Source organism: Nannospalax galili, unplaced genomic scaffold (genome assembly GCF_000622305.1).
Source record: "Nannospalax galili isolate Female #2095 unplaced genomic scaffold, S.galili_v1.0 scaffold243, whole genome shotgun sequence".
NCBI classification, from domain to species: domain Eukaryota; kingdom Metazoa; phylum Chordata; class Mammalia; order Rodentia; family Spalacidae; genus Nannospalax; species Nannospalax galili.
The window spans coordinates 9,402,055-9,421,021 of record NW_008353490.1 but is presented as its reverse complement, the minus strand read 5'-3'; the positions used below and the strand labels follow the sequence as shown (position 1 = coordinate 9,421,021).

Below are 18,967 nucleotides of genomic sequence, written 5' to 3'. Positions count from 1 at the left end.
CCCCCCCCACACACCACACACACCCCCCACACACACCACACACAGACACCACACGCACACACACACCACACACACCACACACACACACACCATATACACACCACACACACACCACACACACACACCGCACACACACACCGCACACACACCATACACACACACACCACACACACACACACACACACACACGGAAGAAGTGAAAGGGAGAAGGAAAGAAGGAAAGGGAAACAAAGGAAGAGGACAGTGAAGGGGAGGAGTAAGGAAGGTAGGGAGAGGAGGGATAAATCAGGGAAGGAAGGAAAAGAGGAGGAAGAGAAGGGGAAACTGGAAGAGGAAGAGAATTGAGGATGAAGACAAGGAATTATTTAGGTTTTCCCAATCTGGTGGCTGAAAAGCCAAACTTCTTTTTCTCAAGTTCCAAAAATAAAAAGGGAATAAATGAAGGTACAGTCAATGAACTCTTTATTTACAGGACAAACCTGCCTTTGATTTCTCCTGCAGGTGCCAGGGCTAGCAATGCCATGATCTTTGGGCAGGTTCCGACTAGCACCCAACTCCATGCGGGAATGTATGCCCCAGCCAGACTCTCTTATGTTCAACACAGGGGTCAGGTCTTCTCAGGGGGGTGTTTTCCAAGAAACACACATTGAATCAGACCCTTGGTGGCAGAACTCAGTTCACAAAAGTCTATGCAAATACAAAGACCAGAAAAGACTGAACGTGAGTGAGATCAACTTACAGCATAGACTACTTACAGCATTCGATAGGGTTTGAGGCAACCTGGAGAGACAGTGTTCGGCCATTGGGTTGTGGGATGTGGACCCGGAATACCAGCCGCACTCTGGTGTTCTTCCTCCCGATGTCTGTTTCCCCTTTCCGCAGCTCGATGTCTGAATTTCTGAGCTTCAGGATCCCAGCACAGTCAATGCTGCCAGAAACAAAAACCATGGCTTTGCTTTAGTGCCCAGTACTCAATATGAAAAACATGAACCATCCACTTCCAGGCCCAGTAGGCTCACCCCTTCAAGTCTGTTCCTGCTGGTACCCCAACCCCACTTCCCTGAGAAGAAGCCTGCAGGTAAAGATTACAGCATCTCTACATGACAGCAAGGTGGAAACTGAGCAGCTGTGCAGATGTAGTCTCTACTTGGGACCCCCAAGACGACACCAGATACTTTCTCTCCCAGACATCTTAGGCCCCTGCCTGACTGGAGAGGACATGCCAGAGCAGATTCAAGAGGAAAAGCCTTCGAAGATGTGCCTGCCCTGTGTGTGCTGAAGTGCTTCAACCCAACACATTCAAGCGCTGGGTCATTATTTCCATTACCCACTTTAAGATCTCTTTTTTCGCGTGTGAATTTTTTTTCTTCTAGGGTTTTATACAACTTCATAATTTCATTTAAATCTAGATTCCAGGAAAACATTCCACGTATAAAAATCTTGATGTAATAAAAACCAAGCCTTTTTCTTTTTCCATAAGCGAACAGCATGTGCCTCCCACACCAGGTGGTCATATGGGAACCCACAGGTAGCACACACAAATGCAGCCTTCAGGGCATGTCCTGGACTGAGGGGCTGTGCTTACTGATGGCTGTCCCCCTGCTGGACATACTATGGTGAGTGTCCACAGCAGTTTGCTGGCTGAACCTGGCTCTTCTCAGACCCTCTGGCCCTGTTCTACCTTTGAGAAATTTGGATTATAGCTCAGGAAGCAAATCAAGGATTGAGAATGAAGCCACTGTGACTAAATCCCTGGGATTCATGAGAAGCTGACACAGACAGAAAGCTTTCCCACTGTCTTCTGCTTAGGGAGTTTAAAGTTATGAAGAACTTACCAAAATACACACAAAGTGCTATGTGATACAGCCCCACCCCAGTCTTCCTACACTTCCCTCCCCATGCTGGTCTCCTCATAAGTAGATGGACACCCCAAACTCATTCCTTCCCTATGGTCTTTGCATGTGCTGCCTAGAGCCCCATACAGGCCTTCCTGAAGCTAAATGCTACCTCCTTGGAGACACTGATACCCCAGGAGTGGTATCAAGCCCTCCAGCCTGCTCCTTGTCTCACTTATCTGCATTTTTTTCATTATGACCACTTCACCTTCTGCCCATTCACTTGTTCACTTGTGCTGGTTATCTGTCTCCACCCTGAGGCCCAATGCAGTGTGGGACCCATGGGAATAACTGGGACATAAGCTTCCTCTGTTGGACTCCTAGTTCAGGACACTTGATTTACAGGATGAACTGAATGCAGCCCCACTTAATATCATGTGATGTGGTTTCGCTTTATTGACAAGTTTGCTTCTAAGCTCACTGTGTGCCAGGTGGGCGCTACACATCAGTCACATGGGCAACTCTGAGTGAAAACACTGTTCAAAGACATTGCCCTTCCTACCTTTTCAGTGTTTGCATTTCAACCAGTCCTCAAATGAGCACTACTGCATTCAGAAGTAAACAGGTGTCATGTTAGGGAGCTAAATGCAGGTACTGGGGGCAGTATTTACAGCTGTGTAATTGAGACACTTATTATAGGTGGCACAATACACAATGCCTGAAACTCTAGAAAGAAGCAAAACTGTTGTTATAAATATGTGGAAAGTTTATTTAGACCTGAGCCATAGTGCATGGGGTCCAGGAGCTGGGAGCAGAGCACCACCAGCCCACCCCTTAGGCAAAGCCCCTCGCTCAGCTTACATGGCTCGCATGTTATTTTCTGGGAGCAGTGGGATCTCCAGGACTTTGGTGTTGGACAGGATGGCCTCATGGCTGGTGGTAGAGACGGTCTTCCCCGTGATCCTGTGGACCTGGTAGAAGGCATGGGGCCGTAGCAGGCGGTCATCTGCTGTCCCAATGAACAGCTGTAGCGTGAGCGGTTCATTTTCCAAGTAACCATGTAGCTGGCAAGAGAACAAAAAACTCCCACTAAGCACCGTGTACATAAACTGCTGAGAATCGAGTGTTTGTCAGCAGACTCTAGCTCCAAAGGAAATCTCTGCCCAGTGCCCGTGTCCAGTCCCTCAATTTTTGTGTAATAGCAGCACTTCTTAAAAATATACGTACAAAAATGTCTCTTATCCTAAAGGCCCTGAGCACGTAGGTTAGGATTTGAACATTCCTGGCCCTGTTTTGGAACAGATACCACACATGTTCACAGGTATGCACCCATGGATGCAGACCTTGCACATGCCTTCACACATGTACACTCACACAGACAATGTGCACATGGGCTCACACACACACACACCTAGAGGCCATGTGGAAATATATATATATATATATATACACACACACACACACTATTACACACACTCCCACAAGGCATCATGTATACATGCATGATATACAGTGTGTATTGTATACCATCACACATGTATATCCTCACACATGTACACATACAGAGAGAGAGAGAGAGAGAGAGAGAGAGAGAGAGAGAGGCAGCTTGCATACCTGCTCACACACCACAAGTAGAAGTTAGAGTGCAGAACACTCCTATTCTCATTTCTTTCCAGTTGAAACTGCTAAGAAAGGACCACGAGTCTCCAGCAGAGCCTGCTGGTCCAGGGTCTTCTCAGCCCATCAGCATCAATCCTATGTACCTCCTAACTGGCTTCTGAGAAAGGAAACTGCCTTCCACAGCAAGTGAGCAGGGCAGGGATGTGTGAATCAGAAAGCTGAGGCTCTGACAACTTCCCCAAAGCAACCCTGCAAGGTCCCAAAAAGACAGACCTGTTTTCCTGTATTCAGTTATGATGCAAGTGAGAAGAATACATGCCCACTCATGGTCAGTAAGCACTATGCGCAAGCACACATGCATGTATATACCATGAACACCACACATACACACATACACACACACACACACACACACACACACACAGACCAAACTACGTCAAGGCCATCTTTCCTGACTGTTCTGTGTACCTCTCCTTCAGAAGTGGTGGCAACAAACATTGCCCTGCCTGCTCCATTTGCCCTGACAACCCCGACCCCTTGCTGGCTAGTCAGTTGGCAGAGCATCTTTCGGTCAGTGATGGACCCTACACAGTGGAAGTGCCTGTTCTCACAGTCACCATCCATGCCACCAAAATCCTACGGCTCAAACCAGACCAAGGAACCTAGGTGCTTCCTCCAGATCATAGGTGGGTGACCTGTACTTCAGAGGACACCTGAAACATAGTCCTTATGTTGGACAGCAGTCATCCTTCAGGATAAACAACTGAAGTTTAGAAGTGAGGCCACTTGGATCTGTTACTCCAGGTGTCACCCTTGCTTTCCTTTGCCCCTAAGTGCCTGCCCTCCTCTGACAGCCAGTCATTAGCACTGTGTGTTCCATCTCTAGCACCACATTTGGTCACCAGACAGCATTTCTTCATCCTGAGGAAGTGCATGGGCAGAAGGGGCCCCTACGTGGTGTGTCACAGGGGTGGGGGTGCTTCCATGGCTCTGGGAGGACGGTGCATAGGGCTCTGGCACCACCCAGCTTGAGAACTGCTTGGTCCCACAGGCTGATGCTCATTCTCTATTGCTCTCTGTGATCTCTCTTCACACTAGACTAATTTCAAAGTCTTTGAAAACAGGAACTGCGACACAGTGGCAATAAGAGAGTCAAAATGTCCTCTCCTCAGGCAAGTCACAGCCAGAGAGAAATGTTGTAGAAGTGAAACAGCAAAAGTGTTAGTGTCACCATTCAAAGCCCATCAAGCCAAAGGCCCAGAGCTCATAGCCTCCACTCAAACCCCTGCTGAGCATTCAGGTGTGCTGCTTTCACAGGCGTGGTTGAGAGCCCCTCACAGGTGCAGGTGATACGCCTGCTCAGGGAGAACCTGGCTCCAACCACGGAGGACCCTGGGATAATGCACAAGTGAGACAGAGAAAGGTGTACACAAGCTGAGGGAAGTCAGCCTGCAGGTATGGCCTAGGCACCTCTGACTCACCCTCAACAGCCTCAAGCCATTCTATTTAGCATCTTGAGAACTGCCCACTTATGGGCCATACCTGCCATGCTCCATAGTGCCCTGCTGGCCTGAAGGAAGCCTGGGTTGATTGACACACACCATAGAATATCGGGAGTCACCTGTGTCTAGGATGGCCTTGAGGCTCTATGACTGAGTATAACTTCCTCTGGTCACCACTGGTCACCTTACCAGTGGCTCAGCCCATAGTCCATCATGGAGATCACAAAGAAAGAGATGGCTTGCCACAAGGTGGGCAGAAGGACTAGGGGCTGGATCATGACACTCGAAAACCTCGAAACAAAGGCTGATATGCAGGTAGAGACCTTAGGTGAGCTGGGGGACTGCTGAGAGTCTGATTTTAGCAAAGCAAACGGGAAGCTAAGAGACACTAGGAAGCACCAAGTAGACCTCAATGGTGCCGTAGCAAAGCGGGTGAAGTTCTGTGGTCTAGTGGGTTCTAATGGAAAGAACCCCCTGCCACAAAAACGGATCCACAAATTCTTAGAAAGGGAAAAGGAGGTAACAGGGAATAGAGGGGATGCAGAGGACCCCAAGTTCCACCTACTTCCTGCATGTCTTTCCAGCATAATTCCAGCCTTTCATTTTAATACATTGGAAAAAAACAATGAACTCTAGAAATGGGAAACAGAAAATCAGTGCAATTAGCTGCTGCTGGATTTTTATGTGGGCCATGGATATTGGTTTTTTACAAGGCAGTGGGCCCCTCATATGTCCCCCATGTGAAGTCTCAGCCACTGCCTCTGGCCTGATGCATGCCAGTGGCTCATTAGGAGAGGCTGAGGCACCATGACTTTCATTAGCTCCCATGATCTGCTAGCACGTGGCACACAGCCAACACTAACCCTGTCTCAAGATGAAAGGACTTGGGACTGAGAGTGCACTTCAAACAGGTACAGCCTGCATCCTCTTGTTCAATTATCAGTCCTGTAGCCACCAGCAGCAGGAAAAAAGAGTTCCCCATGCACTGGAGGCAAGTGGGGCACAGATATGGGCCTTTGCTGTCCCAGTAAGCAAGCGAGGTCAGGTGGAACAGGAGTCCCAGCAAAAGGCTAATTTCTGATGGCTGAAAATGAAAGCACACAGCTTCCACTTGGAAGCCATCAGACCTCCACATGGTCTTGGGAGGAACTTTGTTCTCTCCCTGCTGAATTGGCCTGGGGTGACAGCCATTGGCAACTTTGAGAAAGCAAAAGTGAGAAGGTCTCAGCTGAGGGCTGATCCTGTGCCCTACCAGTTTGCTTCAGCAAAAATCTGTTTCTTAACCTGTAGCCCTTTGAGGTAAGCTGGAACAACTTTCTGTTAGCCCACTAACTCCCTCCCCAACTCAACAGATCCCCTCAGTACAGGCATGCCTGTGGGGTTTAGACTTGAAAGTAAGAAATGGCCAGGAGACCCCTGCAACCATCCACCCAGAGAACCCAACATCTGTGTCCACAGCATAGCTCAGACCACAGAAACCATCCTTTTAGACCATGTTAGCAAAAGACCCAGACCCTGGTCTGATGCCCTTAAAAGGAAAAGGAGGGTTTCTGAATCCTGTCAGATGTCCATTACTAATGAGCATTCAGTAGAGTGATCTGCATGATCAGTAAGCTGAGGGCCAGAGATGGGGCATACCTCAGTTCAACTCTGGAGGAAGACACAGAGATCTAAGGGCAGAGGATAACAGTCCTGCTATCACGGCCCATAGGCGGGACAGGGCTGGATAGAGAGCTCACAGCAACCTGCATGACAGAGAGGCTGACCAAAACAACCCACCTGTCCCCTGGCTGGCAACCTCCAGATGTCACAACCGTGGACATAAGAATCTGTGCTGAAGAGATGGAATGATGATGGCTGCTGTGTCCCTGAAGTGCAGCCTAGCCGCTCCCTGGCACCAACAGGTGGCTCCAAGAGGACCTCCATCTGCCCAGTCGGGCAGGATTCCAAGCACCTCTGATTAACGCTTAAAAGCCAGGGCTTGTCACAGGCTGCATGTGGCATAGCCAATGGAGGCTCTGACTGTCACTTGGAGGGTGCTTTATGAGGGTACAGTAGGAGTCCTGTACGAGACAGTCTGTGTGGCAGGGGGAGATGGCAGTGGTGCTGTTCCTAGCTTCGCACACATTCACTGACAGATATTCACTGCATGTATTTTGGACACTAGGTCCAGTTAGGCTTTTTTCTGAGCTTGGATCAGGAGTTTGGGGCCAAGTACCCATTTTTATTTTTTGTCAGCCAGAGTATTCATGAACTTGATCACTTCAGGCAGCTTTACCTTGTACAGGTGCTTTCAGGCTATGTGCCAAGGGTGTGTGTGTGTGTGTGTGTGTGTGTGTGTGTGTGTGTGTGTGTGTGTGTGTGTGTGTGTGTGTGTGTGTGTGTGTAGGGCACATACTTACCACAGGTTCCAGTCTTCCTGAGATGCCACAGTGGGGAGCCCTGGTAAGGGCCAGGTGGAGCCAGAGCACAGGGTGTTTCCCTCTGCTTGCTCTACTCTGTGGGCCTGGCTGGCCTGAATAGGCAGATGCCACATAAAGTCTCTTATTTCCAAGGCCATTGACACAGAAAGCCACCTCTGCCACCCCTGGGCCCAAGTGGTCACAGCTAGGACCGTCTAATTTTGCAGGAACAAAATGCCTTTCCCTCCTGAATGACAAAACTGTGTGAAAATAGGAGTCTCTACCAACAGTGCCTAGTGGGGCTAGAAAACAAGGCCGCTGATCCAGGCTGCTTGATCTCCAGGAGCCAGGTGCCTGCTGCTTACATTGTGATGAACCTACTAAAAAATGGTTACTCTGTATTGGATTCCAATAGTTTTACAATAGGGAATGTAAAAAGAAAGTAAGAAATTCATAAACAAATTGCGCCACTTAGTATTCTATCTTGTGAAATTGAACACAAGAAAATGTAAATGAATTGTTGACTGAGTCCTTCTCGGTAGGCAAGGCTCCGAGTGGCCTAAGGCTCCAGCTCAGCCTGGCTGGGGTCAGATGACTTTAAAATGACAACTCAAAATTCCCCCAGGACTCCTGCTGCGACAGGTCTCTTATGGCATGGAAGGCAGCGAATAGGGTGTAATTTTATCCTTTAGAAAACATGCCATTTCAGTGAAAATGGGAATATTTAAGGCTTAACCTGGGAGGTAAATATCTATTATTTAAAGCACAAAGTTCATTTTAAGAAGAGAAATTTAAGCTACTTCACACATCCCACTGCATGGGCCTTCTGCCTCTGGCATGTTACAATGTCTGTCAGAACAGTATTTATAAAGTTACCTGTCATAACCATGCCTCCTCTGCTTCCCTCTAAACGAGACAAAATGCATTATTCCATTTGCAAGGTGTAAGCGCTCCTCAGTTTCCTACGCATTAAAATGTTTGTTTTTAGCTCCTGTGCCACCTCAGCACTTACACAGCAAGATGACAGGCCAACAGACTGATGGAGGACAAATTTATTCAGTGCTGGAGTTCAGCCAACGCACATACATACACACACACACACACACACACACACACCCTCACTCACAGTGGAGGGAAGGTATGAATTAACAGAGCCAATTAACTGATGGGAACTGGTTACATTTCAATCATTCTTAGTTCATTAATAAGCAAAAATAGCCTCATGTGATATTTGTCCTCCAAGATATATTGCACAGTTTCAATAATCAACTAAAGGGAAATTCACATTTAAGACCCAGAGCAGCATCACATATCACAATGTCCCAGAAGACAAGACGTGTGGGGACAGAGAAATCAGTTCACAAATTAGTTCACTTTTTCTCTTTGTGGTGTTGGGGATGAAACCCAGGGTTGGTTTCACTATTTTTTTAACCCAAAATTCATCTACTTGTTAATTAAAGAGATTATCTGTGTTACAGCCACATTGTTCCAGTTCCTCATTACAAACATCACATCAGGAGATGGTTCTTCCCAACGGTGGGGAGTTTTCTGTCACTGGAAACTCTATTTCCCTCTTCTGGAGACTGCAGAATACTGGCCTCCTGGCAGGACACAGAAGCACTCCAGGAGTTCACCATCCTGCCCTGAAACCCTCTCTGCATCCCTCTCTGATCCATCTTCCTGCCTCACAACCTGGGAGGGTACAGGCCAAATGTCAATTGAGACCACTCTAGGGAGGTGGAGGATATCATTCCAAGCTTCACCAAAAGGCACATACCCTGGGGAGCTGCCATTTGTAGCAACAGTGACCTTCCCAAAATCACCAGCATGAGAACATCAGTACTATGGAACTGCTTGTCATTTCATGTGCTGCTGTATGCCTGTTTGGGAGCCAAGAGATAGCCAGGGTCCGTCATAGATGTCCAGGAGGCAGATTAAAGGACTCCAGAGCCAGGTTGTATGGAGCAGGCCTATAATCCCAGCACTCAGGAGGCTGAGGCAGGAGGCTCACAAGTTCAAAGCCAGCTTGGGCTACAGAATGAGTTCAAGGTCAGCCTGGACAACTCAGTGAGACTATCTCAAGATACAAAGTTCAAAAAGGTTGGGGATGTAGCTCAGTGGTAAAGAACTTGCCTAGCACGTGTGGTAAAAACAATAACAACTCCACCCACTCAGTAGCACCTGGAAGAATGCCAAAGAGAAGACTGCTGAAAGCCTCTGCTTAGGTCTGTATGCTGAGGTGGGCGATTTACACTGTAACACAAACACTGTCTCAGACCTGTGTCCCAGCAAAGGCGAAACTCCGGAAATCCTAGCTTCTCTGAGTTATGGCTGCAAGATGTAAGGCCCTGGGCTTTCCTGTGAAACAGCACAGGGCAGAGCTTCTGGGCACAACTCCGCAGATCTGGAGACAGAAGTTATTCATGGCTGCTGTTTGGTGGGATGAGTTACCCACAGAATGTGTGTTAGCCATTAACTCTTGTCTGCAGAGAAATATAAGAAATGCTTGCTGAGGCTAGAGAGATGGCTCAGCGGTTTAGAGCACTGACTGCCTTACAAACGACCCAGGTTCAATTCCCAACACCCATATGGTGGCTACAAACTGTCTGTAACTCCAGTTTCAGGGGATCCGATGCCCTCTTCTGACTTCTGCCAGCATTGCACAACATGGGTGCACTTACACACATGCAGGCAATACACTCATACACATAAAATGAAAATAATAAATAAAATATTTTTAAATGCTTGCTTGGACCTGTGTGCACGTGCCTATGCGTGTGTTTATGTGTGCATATAAACAAGGATGTATATATGATCTGTGTTGGAATTGTGTACATGTGTATGTCATGAATGTGTGCATGGTCTATGTGCTGTATGCATATGTATCTGTACTGTATGAGTATACATGCATTCATGTACTTTGGAGTCTGTGTATTTGACTTCATGAGTGTATGCCTGGGTGAGGGTACACATGTGTGCACTGATGTATGCATGTTTATATAAGTGTATTTAGGAGTGTGTGCATTTGACTTTGTGTGTGCACAAGTGTGCCAAGAGCCAAAATCAATACTTAATTTATAACATTTAGTTCTGAGAATTTTTCCTATGAGGACAATTACTGTACTAATGATCTAAACTATGTTTATACACACAGATAAAACTAGGTCTAGAGTTATCCAACAGATCCTGAGGGCTGGTGTCCTGTGCACACATGGCTGCTCAGAAGAAACATGTCTGTGCAGAGAAACTATGGGTTTCACGCAGCTCCTTCGGGAGTTTGCTCCTAGTGTGGTTAATCTTTCCATGTATGAACCTTCTCTACCTTCTGGGAAGGCAGAAAGTAAAAATTAAAATAAGTACCATAATGGGATGGAGAATATGTATATATGTATATAATATATTATATATAATATATTTCAAAGGCATGAATGCCAGAGACCACACACACTAGCGATGCCTGCCAGGCACTTGGTGAGAGCCTGGTGTGTCATGCTTTCATGAGGACTTAATTCTGTTAGCAAAGTCATTCCACTTTGCTATGGCCTGAAGCTGTTCAGGGCCTCTAATAATAAACTGTTGGATTTACTCAAAAATATCTCTGGAGGATAGGGGGTTAGCTCAAGTAATAGAGTGCCTGCCTATTGTACCCAAGGACCTGAGATTCTTCCTCAGCACCTCAAAACAAAACAGAACAACACCTCTCTGCATCTTATCTCAGTCTACAGTAGAGAATGTCTCCGATGGGTCTGAAGCATCGATGGAAAAGCTGTGTTCTTGATGGAAGCACTAAGCTCAATCGTGCTTTTGCTGCCTTCCAGAGGCCTGTGAATCCACCTCCCTGCTCCCAGGGCCTGCCTCCTCCCCCGCATCTGGAGCACTCGCTTACATAAAAAGTCATAGTGGTGTTTCTAAGGGAGGAAACCAAACTCTTTGGCTTTCAGAAAGGGACTGTGGGTTTCATGGCTCTGCTGCAGCTTGAGCTGACCAGGTTTTCAGTCTGTGAGAGAAGTTTGGAACACTGGCTGTCTTCATCTGGGAAGCTCCTTGTACCCTTGAGGCTCTGTACATGTGCAGCTGCATCAAGCACCATCACTCCTGACGTCAAAGAAGCCAGACTTTTTTTTAGGGTCCCGGGAAGTGAGCTTTAGCCTCACCCTGGGACACAGTTCACTCACTGCTTTTGTGTTCCTACTGCTGGATGGAGGGAGGTTGGGTCAGACAGAGGCAAGGCAGAGGGATATAGCAGGCCTAGGAGAAGATCAGACTCCTGTCACCATGTCCTGAGATTGAAGACCTCTGCCAGCTGCCAATTCCATGACAAGCAGTGGCACAAGCAAAGGCAGGACCCACAGGACAGGGAGCTCAGAGTGAACATCACATGATGTAGAATGTTATTCACAACCATGGCCAGGACACAGGGATACTGCAGTCTACAAAGGCTTTACTTCCTTGGCCCAGCTCAGTACCTTTGCTTTTCTCCTGAGGTGGCCACTTTTCTGCCTTGCTGGCTGACTGGAGGAAAAGAGCAGGGAGACACCCTCACTGAAGACTCCTGGGACAGAAGTGAAAGGGATCCCCCTTCAGGGGCTGTGTGCCAACCAGACATTGCAGGGATTTTAGACCAAGGTCTTGTGGTTAAACCAGGTTCCATCTGTCCCTGCACAGGAAGCTCAATGGGACTGTTGTGTAGGGTTGATTTCCCCCAAGCGCCTGAGGACCTGGGAGGTACCAGAGGAGAAGAGGCACAAGCTCAGGGTCCATGTGGAATAGTCCCCACTGCCTGCCTCTCAGGGACTTCAGGGGGTGGGTGTGTCTAAGGGGTCTCAGGTATCATCAGTGTAGCTGGGAATCACTGCCCAACCAGCCCTGTGCATATCAGCCTGGATATGTTGAACAGAGCATTTAGCATCCCTAAAGCTGGCCCTGCAGATGGCAGCCTTTACCCAGCCCTTGCCCACCAAACCTGAGGAGACAGGTACCAGAAGCCAGCCAATTCCTTCTGCAGAGCTGACAGGCCGGTACAGGAACCCCCAACAGAGGTTCCTTCTTCAACACCCCAAGGCTAGGCCTTCGTGAACTCAGTCCCATCTGGGAGTGTCCAGAGAGGAGGGAACTGCATCAGTCTTTGACTGACGAAGGCTCTGCTTAGAAACACCACATTTAGCATTTCTAATAAAAACACATGCTGAGTGCCCCAACTTTCTGCAGAGGACAAAACAACCTGGAAGAAGTGATGTGCTAAAGAGCCTCACAGCCTTCAGACCCTACTAGAGGGCATTAAACAGAAGTAGGAGAGATACCAAGGATGTTTGCAGAGCCAGGGCACACTGATATGTCCACCTACCATCTGAACAGACAGAACCTTCCAGAAGCAAAAGTCACATAGCACTACACCAAACAGCAGGAAGACCTACCATCTGTGGAAGGAGGCTGCTCTACCTTCAGAATGACAGGCCTCCTGCTCTCAACATTCTCTACCTACAGCCAGTGTTAGACTCCTCAGCCCATCCCTGGGAACAAACCAATAAGTTCTCAAAAGCTTTCATGGTGGGCTGATGATATAGGAAGCAGCCACCTGACCACCTGTGCCCCTGGGAATCCTTCAGGCTCCAGAATGACATCCCTAGGCCAGTGTTCACTTTGTGACAGGGCAGAGGTCCCTCAGGAAAAGCCTCCCATACCATGACATGGAGTGTGTCACAGCATGCCACCATGGTGTTACCCAGTCCAGACATTCAGGAACTGACTGCTGCCTAACCCCTGACCCCTCTACCTTGCAAAGTCCAGCCTGTGGTTGTTTGCATTCTGAGTATCCCAATGCAAACCTTCTGTTTCCTCATGACATAGCGGAGTGGTAGTAGTGGTGGGGGGACAGATCTGATGGATTTCACATTTACAGGACCTATGTGGATGCCAACTGAGGGTGGCAGGTTCTCTCAGCCATGCCTTAAGCATCCCTGGAGTGGAAGGAAGAGAGCCTGACCCTTCCTGTTAGACGAAACTGGAAATGAGGGATGAAGAATGGAAGATATTTGAAGCTCAGAAAGGCCCCTTATTGCATCGGTATCATAACACCACCCCATACCTTTCTGTGTCACACTAGAGAGACATCAGCCCATGGTCTGATGGCCCCACCCCTTAGCCCAGAGGTTGTTCATGAGGATTTCTGCCCACATGGTCAGTGAGGCCATGATTATGTGCCTTCCTGGGCAGGGCTTGTAGCCATCTGTGCTGACAAGAGAGCAAATTGCCTCTGTCTACACAGGAGCCCAGTGTTCTCCCTGGAGGAGGGAATAAAACCACTGGGCCAGGGCAGGCACACACCAGGCCCTCTCCACCCTCAGCTCCTGACCAGCTAGGGCAGGGAAGAGTCATACTACAGACTCAGAGAGAAAGCACCAGTCCTTCCCAGACTCCCTAGAAAATGTCCTTTAACACCATAGCTTCACAACCACAATTTGTATCTCTTTCATATCACAACAGCTGCCTGTGGGTAGTCTGTGGTACTTGTGGTGCCCATGGGTCCTCGGGGCCAAGGAGAACTAGATTTCTCAGGAAGAGGGGCTGCCCATGGCCACAAGAGGGCCAGAGCCCAAGAGCCAACCAGGGATATGGCTCTCCCTTGCTGTCACTCTTGCTAGATAGATGTGTTGATTTTCATTTTGTCTCTAGTTAATTAGTCCCCATCTTGCCTGCAACCACGGGTGCTCTTTGAGAACCAGGGCTTAGCAGAGATGAGGGACTTAGATAGACCTATCTCATCTGGACCCTGACCAGGAGCAGGCTCTGCCTTCAGAGAAAGCTCAGGAAAAGCATCTGACAGCACAGCTGGCATGTGACTAGAAAACCATTAGCAGGTTCTATGTCCAAGCTGTCATTATTTAAACTCTCCCCAGCCTGGAGCGAAGAAGCCAGAACTCCCAAGTGAGAAGCTTTGGAGACTGGAGACTGGCCTAGGGGCTCCTTGCTCTGGAAGGTCTTCGTGTGCAACCCTGTCTTGACTACTCCCACTGGCTTCATTTCTGTTTGTTTTGATGAAAAATAAAGACTCTGAGAAGGGCTCAAAAATGGATACTGGGAGTCTGTCTTAGGTACCAGCCTTCAGCACATCGGTAGCCACCCAGTTTTCTCAAAATACAGTGGTGTAAATGGTGGCAGGCAGGGCCATCTCCACTATCACACTGACATAAGAGGAAAGGGATGGTCTAGGAGACCAGGAGAGTCGGCCTGTGCGTGGTAGGCAGGGAACGAAGAGTATTTGCCTTGAAATGTCCTGAAAGGAGACAGGACACCCTACAGTACCCAGGTTGATCCATAAAAAATTAATCCAAGGCTCACACTGGCCAGCTGACTCTGGGCAGCACAGGCCCAGCACACTTCTGCTTTGGAGTTAAGGCTGCTGTTTAACCCCCATTGTGTGTACAGTTCCCTAGGCCCTGGTGCTCTGATTAGACAACCTAACAAAACTCCTCACTGGCCCTTGTAAGACCCTGAGTTTCTGTTAGGCAGCCCCTTGGAGTACATACTTCAGAGAGGAGGAGATGCCTGGAGGAGTGGGGAGGAAGTAAGCTCATGTATGACAGAGAGTGCCAGGAGCCTTCTGTTCACAGGTCAGGTACTCCTCAAGACCTTGTTTCTCACAGTATTTACCACTCTAAACCTCCCCTGGAACTTGGGGGAAAGACACCACTAAGAATGACAAGTAATTATAACAACAGCCTGGCTCAAAGACAATTTTAACAACCTGAGACAAGTGAGTCATCTCCCAGCGGACGTCCTTAGCTCTCAAATATCTTCTCTCATAGAAAAAGCATCCCCATGGATCTATGAGAAAAAAACAAAGCCAAGTGACCTGCAAAGGGTCCCTAAGGCCACGAGGTCCCACTGGTACTTGCCTGTTGCTTGTGCCTGGGCATCAGCCGGGACCTATCTTGTCGACTTCCTTACATTGCCCTGCTTCCTTTAGATCCTTGAGAACCCACTGCCCTAAGTGTATGCCACTTACACCCAAGCTATGGCTCTTTGATCTGTCCTTCACAGCCAGGCAGGAGCTATGCTGGTCACTGTCCTAAATGATGAGTTACAGGCTGCAAACCTAAATGCTAGGCGCTGACTGGCTTCCGAGTGTTCATATTTCAGTGACCTATTAATTATTCAAGCAGAGTGGCCTGTGTGTGATGGGCAGATGCTATCAGCAAGTCATTTTGGTGATTGGTAAACAAACCTGGATTCTATGACCCTCAGGTGGGAGATGAGCCTCAGGCTACAGAATAACATATGCCTTGCAGTGCCCTCTGCCCCCATAAGGGCAGAGGTCCATGAGACCATAACTTATTCCAAGATAACTTAGACACCTCCTACCCAGCTTCTAGAGAATTTGGCTCCTCAGCCATCTCCGCCAGCAATGGTCAGGACCCAATAGGCATGGAGACCTGATGACCATGGCCCACACCAAGGCCAAGAGGGACATTGCAGGACAGGGATGATGCTCAATAAGGGGATTTGTTTGATGGAGCCAGTGCAGCCCTGGCTAGATTTGGGCAGAGTATCCAAGTTATCTGTTCTACCAAGGAGAAGGCAAGTTTTGGAGTCCAGGAAAATTCACTATCTTTCTCATTGGTGATAATGTGACAGTGGAAGCAAGACCACTGCATTCTCTAGATAGATGTGGGAGTCTCTGACTCAGTGGCTGGAGGAGGATATGGTCACTAGAGGTGAAGGGAGACATCTCTGTGGCCACATATGTCCACACAGACTTTGCACAGATCATGTCCAGAGGGGTTGCAGGGTGGGTCTGGGAGCCACCAGATCAGCCTGACAGATGGGTCCTTCCTAGCACTTCCTTTAGTCTAGAAGAGTCAGGGGCCTCACTGCTCATGCCCACAGCTGTTCATTCCCTTTGTGTATGGGACTTTTCAGATGATAGAAGAATGTAAAGTCAGTGGTCCTGAAGAGTGAGCAGCGTGGTGATCACTGAACAACCAGCAAGAGCCTTTGGATGGTTAGTCCCCAGTATGAAAAAGACAAATCCATGGAAAGAACAGAAGTGACATCATCCTTGGTGGGAACAATGACCCCTGGGAGAAGAGCACTATCCAATAGGAAAGTCTCTGGTAGAGGGAAGGAGTCCTAAATCTGTACACTCACCACTGGGCAGATGATGATTTGGGCAAGTCCTTTACTTATTGACATCTCCAATAAGAGCAAAGCTAGGCTAGATGCCAATGCCCTTTCCTCCTCTGAAATGCTATAGCCTTTGATGCCACCTGTTTGTTCTGGTCTGGTCAGCATGGTCCAGTGTGGCCCAAGGAAGGGAATTGCTTCCAAGCAGTCTTTCTGCACCCCAGGGCTCAGGAATATGACCTTCCTCTTGCCTGCTCTTTTCCTCTTGGACACCACTAAGGTAGTTTTCCGTTTTGCAAACTGCTGTCTTTAACTTTATGAACAAACTTCTGAGATAGAGGAAAATATGTTGCTGAATCTACTACAGAGACTGGCAGTGTTTGAACACACTTCTGTGAGATGGAAGATCTGAACAGTTGAGCCTGCAACAGACACTGACCATGAAATGGAATGGCTGCACACATGACAAGTGGTCTGGTCCACAGCCTCACCCAGAGTGCTGTATGATGTGCCCACCTCAAGAACCTGCAAGAAGTAGGCTGGGCACCAGAGCTGCTGGCGCTAAAGGATGTGTCAAAATAACCCGGCAGCTCAGGGTAGAACTTTGTGGTTACAGTGCTTTCAGGGCAACCGAGAGAATTTCTATTTTTGTGTGTTTCATAATTATGTGCAAATTCTATTTTTATCTAATTTGTGGTCCAACAACAGAAAAGAAAACAAACCCCCTAAAGCCCGTCTTTTTAGCTGCTTATGTCACACCAGCAGCAGTGAGCTTACTTTGTGATGATATACCAGAAAACTCCTTGGATTCCTAATTTATCACAATGAGAAAAGCCACAAAACCTAGCCTTTTAGGTTAGGGATTGTGTTCTTTATCCTTTCACCAGTGCTGGGGACAGGGATGGCTGTTCCTGTTTTTGCCTTCCTCCCTCAACACATATAATTTAATTTAATTTTGAGGCTACATCTGAAACACTGCTTTTAATTTCATGATTCTCTGAAATGCATCAATTTCCTGGATATAGTGTACACTGACAGGTGACTGTCGCCTTGTGCCCAAGATCCCCAGAGCATGGTTCTCCTAGGGTAGCAGGTCAGCTTAGCATTTGGTACACAGGCAGCAGTGGCTACCAGTAGGTGATGGACACCAATTCCTCAAAACATTAGGACTCTTCACACTCACTCTTCACCTGCTTTATCCTCCAAAAGCAGCTAAGATTCTTAAACCACTATCAGCCAAATTTTAGAAGGTACAGACTCACATCCAGTGCTTCATCTTTCTGATGAAGGCATGGTGTTTACATCCCCTGGCTCGGCTCCCCACCCAGCACCCCTCACTCATATGATCCACAATAAGTAGAGGTGCTTGGCCATTATCTCTCCATTTACGTTCCCGCCTCCTTCTTTAACAGACTTATTTCCTCTCCTTTTAGAACCTGTTCCATTCAGCAATAATGCGCTTTCATTCAGTGAAAACCACAGCAGGAAAGGAGAGGTAAATACCTGTAGTTACCCAGCGCAGCTGAAGGCAGGCTCTACCTGACCTCTTCCACCTGGGAAGGTGGAAACTTAAAATGTCAAGCCGGCTGTTGTGTGCTGATGTCTCCTACATTTTCTCACATCAAGCAGCTAACAAAGTAGGTATTAATTGGCGTCAAGCACACAGGCCACAAATATCACCTTAATATCACCCACAAGCGCTGCTAAAGTGCTTCATTTCTGCACCTCGCCTGGCTCATTCCATGTGGCTGATTGCTGCGTTGGCAAACAGCCATTTGTCTCTATGGCCTCCTGCCCTTGCCAGCTTTTTATTTACCTAAATGGAATAAAACAAAAGTACAGGGTGCCCTGCTGCGTAACCCTTCCAGCTTGCATCGGTCCCAAAATAACAGGGTTGGGCACCTGGGTTTATGATGTTGGGGTACTGGAGTAAAGGGCTCTCTAGAAGGTCACATGACCAGAGCTGGCCAGAGAGCAAGCACCTCTCTGTGGCACTTAAAACAGTAACATCTGGCGGCCTGAAGCTCACAAGGTGACAGTCATGACACATGACACAGGGAAGCAATGACAGCCTCACACACCTCATCAGGACTACAGAGTCCAGAGGGAGAAGGGAGAGGTTGGGTCTATCATACAGCTGGTTATCAATGTGCCTCCTGGTTATTAATGTGCCTCATGGTGAGTGTTCTAACTCCATAGCAAGGGAACGTTTTCCTTCCAAAAAATGCCAAAGGTGTGTCTGAGTCCGCCTTGATCACCTCCCCTAGGATCTCCATCTCATTACCATCCCTCTCATTCTCCACCCCTACCCAACACCTCTAGGTAGGCTGATGAGCAAGATGGCCTGAGACCTGCACTTCCACTGAACCCAGGTGTGATGTGGGTAGGGCGTATGTGACTGTTCAAGGACTAGAGACTTTGGAAAGAGAAGAATGGCGTGGCAGAATAATCCATGCAATGGAGCCACATCTGCAAATGAGTCTGT

The 18,967-nt window shown here is 48.1% G+C and overlaps 1 protein-coding gene across 4 annotated transcripts in view; it reads right to left on the bottom strand.

The window, feature by feature from the left end:
- The window catches only part of Nfatc1 (nuclear factor of activated T cells 1), a 121,758-nt gene that overhangs the window by 70,139 nt on the left and 32,652 nt on the right, over positions 1–18,967 (bottom strand). For all 4 annotated transcript variants that reach the window (XM_017802607.2, XM_029554823.1, XM_029554824.1 and 1 more), the window contains exons 4-5: positions 2,697–2,899; positions 756–928 (exon numbers count right to left, since the gene is read on the bottom strand). In XM_017802607.2, coding sequence (XP_017658096.2) covers positions 756–928; positions 2,697–2,899 — 376 coding nt within the window. The remainder of the gene's footprint in view (positions 1–755; positions 929–2,696; positions 2,900–18,967) is intronic.